The 15,899-nt window shown below is 40.9% G+C and overlaps 3 protein-coding genes across 4 annotated transcripts in view; 2 read left to right on the forward strand and 1 right to left on the reverse strand.

Moving 5' to 3' along the window:
• LOC106811563 (rabankyrin-5-like) overlaps positions 1-3,976 on the forward strand; it is a 35,287-nt gene extending 31,311 nt beyond the window's left edge. The window contains exons 18-23 of the mRNA XM_014815233.1: positions 797-944; positions 1,302-1,392; positions 2,055-2,179; positions 2,707-2,853; positions 3,123-3,213; positions 3,430-3,976. Coding sequence (XP_014670719.1) covers positions 797-944; positions 1,302-1,392; positions 2,055-2,179; positions 2,707-2,853; positions 3,123-3,213; positions 3,430-3,556 — 729 coding nt within the window. The 3' untranslated portion in view covers positions 3,557-3,976. The remainder of the gene's footprint in view (positions 1-796; positions 945-1,301; positions 1,393-2,054; positions 2,180-2,706; positions 2,854-3,122; positions 3,214-3,429) is intronic.
• A 634-nt stretch (positions 3,977-4,610) lies between these two features.
• The window catches only part of LOC106811574 (protein FAM192A-like), a 17,614-nt gene continuing 6,325 nt past the window's right edge, over positions 4,611-15,899 (reverse strand). The window contains exons 1-5 of one of the 2 annotated variants that reach the window (XM_014815249.1): positions 10,332-10,411; positions 8,954-9,108; positions 7,820-7,994; positions 7,303-7,507; positions 4,611-6,930 (exon numbers count right to left, since the gene is read on the reverse strand). In XM_014815249.1, coding sequence (XP_014670735.1) covers positions 6,665-6,930; positions 7,303-7,507; positions 7,820-7,994; positions 8,954-9,087 — 780 coding nt within the window. In that variant the 5' untranslated portion in view covers positions 9,088-9,108; positions 10,332-10,411 and the 3' untranslated portion in view covers positions 4,611-6,664. Of the gene's footprint in view, positions 6,931-7,302; positions 7,508-7,819; positions 7,995-8,953; positions 9,109-10,331; positions 10,412-15,899 lie in introns of those variants that run through there. The other variant, XM_014815250.1, reaches the window with a different exon arrangement.
• Positions 10,441-15,182, forward strand: LOC106811571. Its single transcript, XM_014815243.1, has 9 exons — positions 10,441-11,705; positions 12,005-12,170; positions 12,333-12,479; positions 12,918-12,962; positions 13,084-13,225; positions 13,645-13,795; positions 14,092-14,233; positions 14,356-14,453; positions 14,714-15,182. The coding sequence occupies exons 1-9, from the start codon at positions 10,452-10,454 to the stop codon at positions 14,906-14,908; spliced, it is 2,340 nt and encodes a 779-aa protein (XP_014670729.1). The 5' UTR covers positions 10,441-10,451; the 3' UTR covers positions 14,909-15,182.

The raw sequence follows: 15,899 nt of genomic DNA on the forward strand, positions 1-15,899 counted from the left end.
ATAACATGTCATTAGTGTCATTCGACATGGCCTATAGATAACACCTAGTTGTGTTTAACTTTCCGAAATCCCTGGCGAACCTCGCTAGTTGTTTGCATGCGCTGCGATAGAGGGCTTAGGGAAAACATAGCCCTTTGTTTCGGTTCACAGATCATAACAATGCGGTATAAATTGATAAAACCACATTTGAACCGATATCTCCGGATTTGTCATTTTTATGAGACCAACGATTAGACACGGATAAAGTTTAATGATTAAGGCAATACTTGAGCTCAAGTTTATCGAGGTAAACACAATAAATCACAGGTAGACTAAGGCTACTAAATGTTGAATTTTGCCGGTTTTAGTCTGTCTTACTCCTTTTGATACACTCCTGATAATATTTAATATTTATTGATTTATATTGTGCACGTTACATGCAGATATGTTCACGTGCGCATTACAAAGGCTGATTATAAAACAGCGGACTGCAACACTGTAAAATATAGATACTTAAATTACGACAATCCTGTAACAATTCCTGATTATAAATGACATGGAACATTTTCTTCAGAATAATCGTTCACGGATGCATTAAGATTTCTACCGATAATACGGGACCTGGTAAATGATTGTTATTCAGACAATATCCACAAAATTCATAAACAAACCGAAGCCCTTGGCGTTGGTCGATGAGGGACGTGAGATTCTAGAGCAAGTCTGAGGTGTGGCAGAAGTCAGCGTCCTGCACACCTGCAGGGATAAAAAAAGACGAGCCAAGAGCAGACTATCAATAGTGTCGTTACCATGGTTACAGCTGCTGGCCTTTGCTAACATCGATGACGTCACTCACCAGAAGCAGACGGCGCTCCATCTGGCAGCGGCTCACGACCAACAGACGATCTGTGCGGTCCTCATCGAAAACAAGATCGACTACAATGCCGTCGACGACAATCTCAACAACGGTACGCTTCCTGCGAGGTTAAATTCTTGGTAATGTGCCAACGATAGGCCACGCTGAGTGCCAAGTACACTGATAGATAGCCTCCTCAGTGTTTTCGAGTGGTAGCAATTGTTTAAGAAGCTGCAAACTTGTTACTGTTGTTTACTGCTGAACGAAGCAATTGGAACAAGTTTTTGATTTACTACACATCTACGATTTTCTTTTTCTTTTTCTTCGGCTACATTTCACACCTTAAATCCTGAATCCATGTGAAGCTTGTTTCCTGCCTGAACACAGTGGTTTCGTTTTCTGCAATGGGGTTGTTGACTGTAGCTGTTGCCATTCGTAATATCAATCATCTCATACGCTTTTCTTTCAGCATTACATATCGCAGCCCAGAAGGGCAACTTGGGTTGTGTTCGCATCCTGCTCACCGAGTCGCGAATCAATGCCGAGGTCATTAACATGAGGTAAGCCGAGCGTCTGCTACAACCACTGTTTAAAACTATGAATGGTGATAAAAACATTGTCGTTTAAATTGACTACGTCACGAATTTTATACGGTGTATATTGTAAAAATTTTGCTGCTATTTTTTTACAGTAAAAGTAAATACTAATCCGGGACTAAATGTATTGTCAAATCTTTACCTGATAAGATTGTTTCACAACTAGTTAGAAATCCAAAAAGACCTGGACGATTTGATGTTATGATCCTGACATTAATTGCTTGCAATGGGCTATGTATGAGTAACGAGTGTAGGTTTACATCGAACAATATAGCAAAATAGGAAGTATAATGCAGCAATTTAACCATAAAAAGTTAACCGAATTATTTAAATTTTGTGAAAAAGTGAAAATATTTTTTTTACTTTTACTATTTATGGTGACGTAATCACTTTAATAAACGTCATGCATTGCGACCCACAAAGAGACATGCATCGATGTGATTAATCATTAATTAATCAATCAATTAATTAATTAATCAGATTAATGCATCGATGTGATTAAGCAGCTCAGATGAAACATGTAACTTAATTTTTACGTAAATGTAATTTGACGGTGGCACGGATATGGCGAGCGGGTATCGCGTAATAATTATTCTCTCATATTCTCTGTTCGTTTTCTGCGCAAGGGGTCAGACGCCGATGCACATGCTGGGTCGGTACGGCAAGGAGAACGCTGCCGCCATTTTCGATCTCTTCATGGAATGTATGCCCGAGTATCAGCTGGACAAACCGGACGTCGAAGGAAATACTGGTATGCTGTCACTGATATATAGGATCAATTTAAGTACAGTCAACTCATAAATAATGATACTGCCATACTTGATGTGGTACATAATGAGCAGGTACACTTCATAACTAACATATGCTAGTAGTGCACACCTGTGCAGGAAAGAAGATAGCTCGACAAGGTTACTGTACACTGTTACCAGTAACAATTTACTGTAACTGAAAATTACGGTTACTATTTTCTACAACCTCCTGGACTGTGATAGATGGTTGTGAAATATACTTTCTGGGATTCCTGTCTATTTTACAGTGTTGCTCCTGGCCTATCTGAATGGAAATGCAAACAAGATAAATTTTAGTACAGTCAACTCATCAATAATGATTGATAAGGTTGTGAAATATACTTTCTGGGATTCCTGTCTATTTTACAGTGTTGCTCCTGGCCTATCTGAATGGAAATGCAAACAAGATAAATTTTAGTACAGTCAACTCATCAATAATGATTGATAAGGTTGTGAAATATACTTTCTGTAATTGCTGTCTATTTTGCAGTGTTGCTGCTGGCCTATCTGAATGGGAACGTGAACTTGTGTAAGGCATTAGTACGCGCCGGCGCTCAGCTAGGAAACACAAACAAACAGGGCGTGTCCATCTTTAATGCTCAGGTTGCCACGAAACAGCTACTATTCAGACTTCTAGGTGAGTTATCTTTGTTAACGAATGTCTTAGAGGAATGTTAAGTGTGTGTGTTGATTGGTATACAACGTTACAATATTATAAATTAGTTTGCGTAGTGCAGGTGTTACGATGCTACTCTTACAGAGCCTGTTTACTTTGGTTCAGGGCCTATATCCCTGTTGACACCCAGTCTACTGCAATTTTGTGCCTAAAAGCATCACTGTAAATGTGTATAAATGTTTTTATAAATGTGAGCCAACTTTCCAATCGTGAATAATTTTTTTATTCAGACTTGCTCTCTAGGGAACCACCATGGACTGAGGGGGAAAACTGCAACGAATGCGGTGTAAAGTTTAGAATAGCAAACAGAAAACACCACTGGTAAGTGCAATTCGATTAACAGTCAACACCGTCACAAGTTATTGCTCTGTTAGAGATTTTACTGAATGCAATTATTGGTCTGGTCATTTACTTTATGTTTACCTTAGTTTAAAGATTTTTTTGGAGTGTTGTGAATGAATGATGATGTTTTTGGCTCTGAATGCTCCGCTCGAGTATGTTCAGAATGCCATTGTAACTGTCACCTACTGGTTTCAGTCGTCACTGCGGTCGTCTGCTTTGCAACAAGTGCTCAAGCAAGGTTATTCCGATCCTCAAGTTCGACCAGACTAAGCCGGTTCGAGCGTGCAGCATCTGTTTCGACGTGCTCACCTTGGGATCGTAGTCGCGTCATCCGAGCGCTGCTACCGTGCTGCACCCTGGTGTCCAACTGCATCGCCGCCCCGGTGACGTCACGGCAGATTGAACTCATAGTTGATTGGCTGTGTCTGAAGTAGCGTGTTGCGTTTGGCATTACCCCCCCCCCATCGTATTTTACATGTGCTATTGGTGTAATTATTTCTGTTGGCGCGTTCTGGGTGCTGTTAAATAGTGGCATCCGTCACTCGCAAGAAAGTATGTGTGATGTCGGTATTTCTTTTATGTTTGCATTTTTGACTATGGTACTTGCCTGGACACTGATGTTTGTTGCTGTGTTAAAATGTGCTTAAATTCGAAATTCGAATACACTTCGGTTACTGATCGATACTGCATTTATTGTGTGGTAGTATTTGTATGCAGAAATGACTAGGCATATATATATATATATATATATATATATTATATATATATATATATATATATATATATATATATATATATATATTACCCTACTATATCGAAATGTGAACGATTTGCTGCCAGACTGCAAACTGTTAGTCAAAAAAACGTCAAAAGTTTTTATGATGTGTGTACCTGCACTGTTGTTCGTTTCAGGTAACCTGTCTTTGTAGCATGTATGTAGAGTTGTCATCAAAATGGATGAGCGTTGTCAATCATTGTGCTGAAGGTTTTGTAGCCAAACCTTGTAAACCAGTGATCGGTTATTAATTAACACACTAGTTACGACTAATTACTACCGAGACTAATTACGATGATCAAGATTTTGAAGGTGCGTAAAAATCGAGAGAAATTGGTGTCCCTAAATCTGTTTTCTTACATCATGATGGCTGCGTATTAGCTATCATAATTGCAGTGGGTATAGTGGTCAAGTAGAGATTCTCATTACCTCAAAGCTTCGTTTTTTTTTTTTTTCGGTCTGTGAACCAACAGGGTATTTTATTCCAAGTTCCAGAGGTTTGCTGTCAGTAATTTTAGTGAGGGTCTCCCAATTTTCAGTATATATATGCTGAATCCCATTGATATATTTTAAAACAGATCATATGTCTCAGCTATTTTTACCTAATGGGCCTTTTTTACTAATATAGATACCTGTAGCGTTTATATGATCATGCTATGCTTATGGTGCTTTTTTTTTTTAAATCCTAGCATGATTGATTAGAAGTCAATAATTTTGCGGCACATTGGTACAACACATTACGTTAACGTTTGGTCTATTAGTATAATTTATAGAATGATTAATGCGTTTCATCAGTTCATATTATTTGCCAAAAGAAACTTGCATTTTGTTGCAGCTACTGGAAGTGTAATTACTCCTGTGTACTTTGATACTAGAGACTAGTAACGTTCTAAATATATAACGTACTTAATATATTTATACTGCAGACGCTTGCTCGTGTTCTTTTGCCATTTCAATCATCTCCCACCCATGTTGCGCCATGTTTAGCACGTGCTTATTGTCAGCAAGATAAATATACTAGAAAATGTAATTTTCCCAAGGAAAATCACGCAACGTATGTTCTTTGCATTTAGAAAAAGATTGAAGACTGCCGATCATGGGCTGATATCGTGTTAGTGTGTGATTATGTAAATACTATTATGAGCATACGGATAGGTAGTGTGTTCTAGTATTTAAAATTTATTTCCAATATGGAAATTTATTTCTGGTGTGACGTATGTTATTATATAACAAGGTCATGAGTTGAGATCAAAACTGGGAAATGGAGCTGTCAAGTTCAAGCAAAATCAGATCATCAGTGTATATACACATGCCCACACGCACGCATGCACGCACACACAAACATACCTTATAAGGGTGTAAACTTCTTGCTGCCATTTACCCAAGTATTGTGAGATGCCATCAATGTATTAAGCTGTTTTAATAAAATTGTCAATTACAAAAATGGTGTAACATTTTGTTTGATTCTCTGTATTGTCCACTTCAGCTCATGAACTCACGAATATATCTATAGGAATAGAAGCCCTAACTTCTATTACATATCAACCGGTATTACCGAGTTTCAGAGCTCCCCATATGACAAATAACAAGAAATCAGTTATTTAAACAAACTGAAACAGTTTACTTAACAATATTACCTCAAAGACCGCACGCCATACATTGTTGACTGTTTCCATTAGAATAAAATTCAATAGCAGTTGACCTGCACACGATCTGAGAAACATGCTGATGCAAATATATTGTGAACAGTCACTCAAACGTGGCTAATAGAACCTTTATGTGTTATTATATTAACTTGTCACAAGTGTTCTCCCTTTACGTGATCACTCATCATACAATTTCTTTTTTATGAACACGGCCAGGCTTGTGTACCCACTATTCACTTCTAGGTTGGCTGATTAAATGCACAGTGTGTCATTTGCTGTCAAAAAAAGTGCAAGTTCTTATTTATCTATCAGTTCTCATTTGTAACTTTTGCATCCGCAGTTCTTTTCCTTAGCCACACTAATCATAATATCCCATTTCAATATAGACCAACACTCTGGGATGACTTGTGCCATAAACAAAGATTGTTTCACCCCAGAAACTACCCTATCTATGCACCGTCACCAACATTTTGTTTTAGTTAAACTCTCCCAAATTCGCCCACACATTAATTTCAATTGAAATTTTTCAACTAGACTGATCCCAAATCGTTAGAATAGATTAGATAGAGCAGTCTAGTTAACACTCGAGATTTGAACCATGTAGATCAATAGCGCAATAGACCAACTGTAAGGAATGAAATATTGGCTTTTGTACCTGACATCAAGAAAATCTAACTGAACCAAAAAGCACTGGTAGGCTGTTCAATACCAATGTCGTTTTACACGGCAATTTTTAGCCAGAATTTATACTTTTTGGACTAGGACCCATGTCTCTCTCACCTGCCTCAACTTTAACGTACCCATGATAAATTGTGCGCTACTCTATTTGAGAAGATGGAGTTACCGAGAAGAAAACATTTGCCCCAGTATGACACCCAGCAGACCCCAGACTTCTTCCTAATGGTGTAGTACAGGCAGGAATTCCTCACGGGTCCCGTACGGAATCAGCGACCTTCTGTAACCTTGACCTCGCCATGCTCGCGCGGTCACGCGCGTTCGGCTTGCCTCCTCAATGATTGTGATTGGCGGCGACGACGCGGCTCCGCTTCGAGATGATGCTGATAATGTCCGTCAGGCTGTGGTCGTCCACGTCGCTACTGGACCCCGACTCCTCGTCGCTGCTCGTCTGGTATTGCCCTATCCCGGGCAGGTGCGCGATACACTGCATCGTGGTGGCGGCCGGCACTGCCGCAGGAGCGTCCGCCGTGTCTGCCTCCTCGACAGACTTATCTAGAGCCGACGCCGTTGCTATCTGCTCGCTGCTGCCACCTGGTGCTGAGAGACGGGTATGTAGTTTCAGATTTCACTTCAAGCAAAGTATTCATGTCACGAAAAGCAAATGTGATACTATCCGGATTGTATTATATATATATACTATATTAGATATATTATATATCTGATAATATGATATCTAATAATATATATATACTATATTAGATATATATATCTGATAATATGATATCTAATAATATATATAATATAGTCTATAATCTATATTATACACTCCTGATAGTTTTAGTTAACAAGCATTGTAATTCAATATTTCTAATCACTGTGTGTGTCCATTTTCTGCGTGAGCATCAGAGCAAGAAACCGAACCAGGGTCAAGCACCACGCTACGGTACATGCTACGACGCGTATACCCACCTTGCCGCGACCTTTTGCTCGCGTCCGCCTCCTCGCCGTCCGTGCTCTTTCGTTTTACGACGCTCGCAAGCAGCGCGCGGTGGGACATCTTGCTCTTGCTCGAATCGGAAGGCAATGACGACAGCGTCTTCTCCGGCGGCTTACTCTGCGCCTTCGCCGCAGCTAGCATCTGTTCTTGCATAGCGTTTCGATACTCTTCCAGCACCTCAAGGAAAGTGAACACGATTAGAAGTTATTACCACACAAACGCAGTGAGCAGGCAACTTCCGCTCTTTAGACGTCCGTTTTCTCTAACTATCATTACGTCCGCGATAACACGTGTGAGATTATTGTAACAATGCGGCCATAACGGGCCCAATAGATGGCGCCAAGTACTTCCCTGAAGCCAGTGGCATTCTACAACGTGGCAGGCTGGACTGCGGTGGAATAAATCCATTGTTCGCATTATATACATATATTAAACGTTGGTTCTTCACTCTTTACTTTAGAAATACAACAACATATATATCCGGCTAACCTCGTTCTCCTCATTCTTACGCTGCTGCTCTAAGGTCGACTTCTGTCGGTCGACGTGGTTAAGAAAGTCAGCCTCTTCAGTGTCGAGTCCCTTCACCATGTTGCGCATCCGATGCTGCTCTGCAAACTCCTCCTCCTTCTTATCCTTCTGTTGCTGTAGGCGTTCAAACAGCGTCCTGCGGAAAGAAAGGTGCTTAATTAGAGGGAGATTAGGGATTAATTAATGATATTAATTAGGGAGGATAATCGCTGCTTAATTAGATGGGTCACATCCTCAATCTGCTTTCGTTTCTCTGTTGCATAAGAGTATTTGAATGTCTTACTTTTGTGGCTTTCTTAGCCACCAAAAACAGATTGTGGGCCTGAGCAATTTCTTGGCCACCACAAACAGATTATGGACTCATAATCTGGCAATGACCTGACAATAAACTGCTGTGAAGTAATGTCAGTCTAGCCACTAGCAGATTAAGGGCGGGGCAACAGGGGCACGTGCCCCGGGCCCCCCACATTTGGGGTCCCCCACATTTAGAGTATCCTAAAATTTACAAAACTGTCGTAATTGTGATCCACAAAATTCTTAGCATGTAACGTTGAAGTGATGCGTTTCCCATGCTGTTTCTCTGACTGAATTTGGCTGTTCAGCTGAAGGACACTTTCCCTAATACCGAAATTGCTCTGAGAATCTATCTTTCATTGATGGTCATCAATTGTAGCGGTGAAAGGTCATTTTCAAAACTCAAGTTGATTAAAAATCACATGAGAACCACGATGAGCCAACAGAGACTGGTAAACCTCAGTATTCTCGCTATCGAAAGTGACATTTTAAATTCGTTGAAACACGATGAAATACTCTCTGAATTTGCAAGCATGAAAGTGCAGAAAAAATACAGACTATAGGGCCACCACACAATTGCGTGCCCCGGGCCCCCCACACGCTTAGTCCGGCCCTGAGTCTAGCCTAGACTTTTTCCTGTCGTTGATTGACAAGGACTGTGTGGGCTCTTTGAATGGTCAGTTTACAGCAATTCGCTATATTTAGCAAAGCACTGCCGAACCACATTAACTAACATTAAGGATGAAGAGCATGTAGTTACGTATAATTTCTCCTGCCAGGTGGCACAGTGAAAGCACCCACCTTGTATCGTGTTCCTCTTCTGGACATTCTAGCGGTTGATCTTCTGTGCGGACCTTATCCCATTCTTCTTGTCGTTTCCTCCGATTCTCTTCTATCACAGATTCTGATACGAACGATACGCCTTTCCCACTCATGGCTAGCGATCGTTACGTTAGCTGTTGTTGACGTTAACAGAAAACGCATAGAACATAAAAACACTCGCAAAACAGGTGACATAAAAACACATCTAAAATATTTTCCACTCAACACTCCAGAACTCGCTATCGAGTATAGTTTTGTAAATAGTAATTATTTCAACTATTGTCAGACTGGCTCTACTTCAAGAACTATACTCGTCTATAGTTTTCTAGAACTAGTAGTAGCTAAAGTAGTACGTAGCTAACTAGTAGTAGTAGCGCTAGAGTAAGCTACAGACTCAGAGTACAGTACGGTTTAGCTCTAGTAACTATAGCCCGCGTACAGTTGCCGCTGGTACCAGGTACCTGGTACAGGTGCCAGCGGCAACTGTACGCGGGCTATAGTTACTAGAGCTAAGTACGGTTCTGTTGTGTACAGTGTACTACTGCTGATAGGGTCTAGATGTCCCCCAGGGTACTGCCGAAACGTATCCTGGGTACGGTCCGGTATACCGGAACGTACCCTGGTAACTATCTAGCTGATATGGTTAGGGTTAAGGTTAGGGTTATGGTTAGAGAGTAGGCGTAGGCGACTCCCTAGACTCGTTAGTGGAGTAGGCGAGGTATGGTCCGGCATATTAGATAGTAGTATTTAGTACCAGGGTACCCCCCGGCTGAGAAATGTGCCGCGACACCCACAGGCACTTGAAGCATTTCAACTGTAAACACACGCCGCCGCCATTGCGCGCACACTGACACATAAATATATAGATATATAGATATAAATACACTATATATTTATGTGTCAGTGTGCGCGCAATGGCGGCGGCGTGTGTTTACAGTTGAAATGCTTCAAGTGCCTGTGGCGACACCGGCAGTACCCTGGGAGACATAGACCCTATCACTATCAGCTGTACTACTGGCATTCAGATAGCCCGACCAAGCTGTGTGACTAACGTCAATATAGACAGTCTATTGATGTAGGACCGTTTCTTGGAGCTAGCATTCAGAGAGACATTCTCTACTCTAGACATAGCTCTAAGAAACGGTCTTTGCTAGGGTAAGAAGACCTAGTAGTAGTGTATATATAATATTGTGTGTTGTTATTGACGTTAGTCACACAGCCTGGTCGGGCTACTCTAGACACTAAGACAGCACTCACGACGTATCAGTCTACTAATACTACTATTACTAGGCCAGTTCACTACATACAACGACCATTATTATTATTATGACGGACAAACGTAATCGGTAACACCAACCGTTGCACACGTTACTCGTTAGTAATAGTAATCAACTAATGTTTACGCGATACAGCAGGGTTTCACGCGAAGACATAATAATGTTCACTTGTTTTTGTCTCGCGTTGAGCGAGATTCAAAATGTCTGCCTCCATGTGTAAACATGCGTTAATATTGCATTATAAAAGTTCAGTTTCGTATTTAGAAAGGCGTATTTTTCGGCGACCGCTACTGCTAATTTATAGACATAAATTTCATGAAGGCATTAAAAGTGCAAGTTCAGATGCAATCCGCGGAAGCGAACAAAACCAAGAGCATGATAGTGGATTCAATCGGCGGACTGGTCGATACATTTGGAAACGTTCAACTTCACGGCGTAATTCTCCAACACCAACCCAACAGAACACCGTGGACCGTAACCCTAATCAAGTCGAAGAAGATTTCTTCGGAATTACGCAGTTTGAAAGTGTGCGTGTCGCGCACGAAGAGAATCAAGAATCGACTAGAAGCACACTGCAGAACACATCGAGCCTTGCAGAGAGGTTGCGTCAAAAATTAGGCCTACAACGTGACGCCGAGCCTGGCGCTGAAGACCAGAAAGTGTATAAAACATCTTTTGGCTATGTGAGATATGACAGCGATAACCAGGTTTCATCAAGACGCCGTGTTACAGAATGTACTGACGTTAGGCAGTCATATTCAGGCGGAGATAAAACTGAAGCCACGACAGAAGATACAAACATGTCACCACTCACAATGTCAGCAGAGTTAACTACATCTCGGGTTGGTGAGAACACAGTTAATGGAAATATGAAAACTGAGGATACTGGAGATCTTAACCCACTTGATGAACAGTACTTTGCATACCAACCCTCAACAGGTTCAGATGAAAAACACACTTGGTCACATCACGAAACCAGTTTACCTGAAACTGAAGCCGAGAAAGGAAATCAACCGAAAGATTTGAACCCGATTGATGAATATTACTTTGCTTATGAGCCTTCAACACGGCAGGTGGAAAACCAACCTGAAGTCAGCAGCTGCAATGACCATACAAACCATTTCGCTGAAACTGCTATGCAAAAAAACGATGTGGCTGAAGATGGCAACCTGTTTGATGAACAGTACTTTGGCATGGTAGGAACGGCGATGACCAGAAAGACTGAATCGAATAGCCAGTGTGACAGTTATGACTTCAATGGCAGGGAGTCACGAGTTGCAAGTGACCGGAAATTTGCAGAAAGACATTTCAGTGCAGAAGAAACCTCGGCAGGGGAAGAAGCTGGATCATTTAACAAACTGTACTCAGACAGTCCCACTGAGATCAATAATACTGACGTGACTGATCAGCAGCATAACCAAACCGAATTGGCAGCAAGAAATCTCGATGAGAAAGTAATAGTGAATTTGAGTACAGGACATACTAGTAAAATGAAACAACCTAAAGCAAATAACATTAATAATGATTATAGAAGCATTGAGATTGGTGGCCCTGATCACACGTGATATTTAATGCGTATGCAAAAATACAAAGTTCTTCATTATTTCAACCGTTATGAAAGTTCCAAATTGCTAAGTCAAATGAAGCAAATTCAGGATATTAGATTTAGTATAGCTGCTACACTTAAACTCGTGTGCATAATATTGTGACATAAAATTTTACATTTATTCGATATTAATAATGTTGTTTGCAGGCGGAAACCATCCTGACGCCAGCTTTAACAAAAGAAGAGCTCAGAAGAAGGTTACGACCTAAGCCTGACCTTGAAAATCCCAAAACAGCCTTTGATATGGCAATGAAAGTAAGATCTGAGCTAAAACATCAAAAAGGTAGCCAGAAGCAGCAAATATTAGGACAAGGTAAATAAAAACATTACTTAGAGCTTAAATTTCACAAGAAATTGGTCCAGTCAAATGCTTCTTCATCGATACACAACATAGATATATCTACACACGGATTGGTCCTGCTTACTTTAACTCTAATTTTGCATCGATGTTAATTCATGAATTGTGTTTTCGCAGATATTCCTGATGGTGTGAAGTATGTTGGTAAAGAAAAACTTGATAGCAAGGGCTTCAATATTTTGACCAATCAAGTACAAGATTTGACATGGCTTTCGGAAGATGATGTTTACAGAAAGCTGTGGTCAAATATTCTTTACAATGACAGTAGGTCCACAGATATCCCAAACTCGTCAGATTCTAAGTTTTCATTTGATCAGACATCTGATCATTACAGCCGAATAATCTTTTTTTATTGATCCATCATCCATATTCCATCAACGTTTAAATTGTGTTCTAGTTGGCTAGTGCTCATGTAAAAGCATCTGTCATTGTCCCTAAGAAGTTACTCATACGGGCTATAAACCTATTATCTATCTATCTATCTATCTATCTTCTATAAAGGAGCTTCTTTAGATATGTTCATGTTATACATAATGGGTTACATAGTGCATATGCAGCACACCTATCCCCTTGCACTGCTGATTCATTCATTTCTTGTTTTCATCATAGCAATATCTTTACTTGAGGTCATAATCCAAGATCTATCCAAAATTTCAATGAAATAGCACTGTTAATAATGTTGCCAACAATTTGTGTTTCCAGATGAAATAGTTGCGTTCAACAAACCGTATGGCATTCCCGTTCATGGTGAGTTGATGATAAATGGTTACGCTGTGTTTACGTTTAAGATAAACAATGACTTCTCAAATGCTAACCGCCTTTGGAGTTAGCCCTTGCTGAACAATATCTGTTTTTTTCTCAAATTTAGGTGGAAAAGGAGTTCACCACAGCGTTGATAAGTACTTGCCTCGCATCGCCAAAAAGTTGGATAGTGGTCGTGGCATTATCGATCAACTCTATCTCCTACATCGGTTAGACCAGAATTGCACTGGAGTTTTGGTTTGCGCCACGTAAGGGTTGCTTTGTGATGTAACTTTGAACCAAATGCCTGTCTTCTATATACCCTTTTGATATGTTAATTAATACACATCCTCTTTCAGATTATGGTGAAAAGTAAAATAGAAAACTTGATCAATGTAAATAATACTAAAATTTATGTATTATATATCAGAACAAAATAGTCTGTTCAGCTTGATCCATTATATCGTATATTTATTTGTTGAAATAGTTTAATACTTCTTGAATTACGAAAGATTCCTTTGCCATTACTCGGTTATCATTATCATCGGCAATGGTCGGCAAACTCGGTTATACATCACAATGTATTACCCTACCCACTGAGGAGTTTGCTTGGGTACGAAATTGTTGTAATTAAATAGGGATTTATCAAAGATTGATCTGTTAGATTGTGATTATTGTCCACCTACAGCACCCAAAAAATGGCGCATCGAGTCCAGGAGATGTTTAAGACAAAGGACATCATCAAGAAGTACTGGGCAATAACGATACGTGTTCCGGATCCCCGTGAGGGCATCATTAACATACCGATGGCTGAGGGAACTGTGGACGGGAAGTTCAGGGTAAGAACATATTGACACCATACTAGCATCATTAAGAGAAAAACAGAACCTATGTAAATGCTATTTTCGCATACTTGCGCTACTATAGCAGGGCAGTAGCTAGCGGGGTGCAAGGGGGTAATTGCCCCCCTAGAAAAAAGTAGATATAATACATGGTCAGTGGCGGTCACCTTCCCTAGAACACACCACACACGTGGCTTTGCCCCCGCCCTAGACAAAATGGGTTAGCTACGCTCCTGTATAGTAACTAACATACCTTTAATTGAAGTTAATTTTGCCGAATTTTCTTTTAACAGATGACGTTGAAGCCGGAATGGGATGAGGAAAAGAGGGCAGTTATGCAGCACAGTTATGTGCGCACACATGCGGCCCTAACCGAATACAGAGTGCTTGACAGTAGCAGTAAGGCTGCCTTAGTGGAAGTGCAACCCGTCACAGGTTCGTGAATTTTGGGAATTAAATTGTCATTCCGACTTCGTCAGCTGAGCTAATAAACTGATACTTAAGCCGGCACATAATCGTGGCTTAACAAATAAACCTGTCTTTATGTCTTTATGTAGGGGTGAAGCACCAGATTCGTTGTCATCTATCATTTGCTCTTAGCTGTCCTATCCTCGGTGACCACAAATACTCAAACCTTGGAAAACTGGTTCCTCAGGTATGTCGTAATTATGGAACACTTTTTTGTTACATAATCATTCAATAAAATGAAATTTATGACACCACTGTTCAGCATGTGAAACTGTGATACGTGTTGTTATAAGTTGCCTACATTTCAAACGGCTCTCGTGATTTTACTTTGCGTCCCAGTGTCTTTCGTCTTCCGTTCTTCGTTTCTGTCTCTAACAAAACATAGGTGCTGTATTATGTGCTTATTACCGTATCCTTAATTTATTTGGCGATGTGTTTATTTTTCAGAGGCTGCCTGCGGAGTTGCTAACCCGACTGCACATCAGACAGGCGAAGGTGCGTCATGTGGCGATGCACCTCCACGCAAAGTCGATCGTCATTCCCGAGGTGTTCGATGGGAAGAACGTGGTCATCAACTGCAATCTGCCAAGTCACTTTGCACAGAACATGAAGCGCTTGAAGCTCAAACCACCAACGTGGTGATGCCGTCCAAGTCTTGGAGATGTCGACTTCGGAAATTTATCGATGAGACGTTGCACATATAGAGAGCGTGCATGTGATTTCACTGGTTAAATAATTTGTGGTTATACTTGGATATAGCTGGAAATAATAGTGACTACCTTCAGTGTAAAATGATTGTGCTTTTATTAGTGTAAGACATTTCAGTTTTACAGATGCACGTATCTGCGGCTGTGTTTATTATGAAGTGGTGTAGTCAATAATAAAGGTCTTGTAAAAATAAATGCTGTATATATTATGTGACTTGTCTCTGTTCATAGTTAATGAAGAGGAAAATATTTTATAGTCACAGGCAGCAAGTGTAGTAATGTATAGCAAATCTGTATGTGTAGTGCTATTTGTTGATAGAAAAAGGTTCCAAAGGATAGCTTGTGCAAACGAGCTTGTGGCCTTGTGCTGATAACTAAGATCTGAGCCAGGCAGACCCCACCCTCTCTCTGTTTTTTTCGTGGGAAGTTGCTCACACACATGCACGCAGCAGTTTGATGAGAAGTCACTACTACTAATACTTGTAAGACACACGCACGCACGCACGCACGCACGCACGCACGCACGCACGCACGCACACACGCACAGGTGAAGCCATGGCGTGTCACAAACTGTAAGCTCTAAGCATGTAAGAGAATGTGCCCTGCCTCTCTAAACTCTGCCTGGAAATGTTATTAGGAAGGGAAGGCAGCCATGGTGCATGGCAGTTAGTGAAGCTCATAGGGTCTTTCCCCCAGGGTACTGCCAGAACGTACCCTGGGTACGGTCCGGTATACCGAAACGTACCCTGGTAACTATCTGATATGGTTAGGGTTAGGGAGTAGGCGTAGGCGACTCCCTAGACTCGTTAGTGGAGTAGGCGAGGTACGGTCCGGCATATTAGATAGTACCAGGGTACGTTCCGGCAGTACCCAGGGAGACATAGACCCTGGCAGCGAAACTTGTAAGCCAATTCTTAAAATAGAGC

Source organism: Priapulus caudatus, unplaced genomic scaffold, assembly GCF_000485595.1.
Source record: "Priapulus caudatus unplaced genomic scaffold, Priapulus_caudatus-5.0.1 Scaffold552, whole genome shotgun sequence".
NCBI classification, from domain to species: Eukaryota; Metazoa; Priapulida; class Priapulimorpha; order Priapulimorphida; family Priapulidae; genus Priapulus; species Priapulus caudatus.

Coding starts and splice junctions, on each gene's coding strand:
- LOC106811571 (XM_014815243.1), top strand. CDS start 10,452: ATGTCTGCCTCCATGTGTAAACATGCGTTAATATTGCATTATAAAAGT. Junction 12,171..12,332: donor GCAGCAAATATTAGGACAAG/GTAAATAAAAAC, acceptor GTGTTTTCGCAG/ATATTCCTGATGGTGTGAAG. Junction 13,796..14,091: donor CTGTGGACGGGAAGTTCAGG/GTAAGAACATAT, acceptor TTCTTTTAACAG/ATGACGTTGAAGCCGGAATG.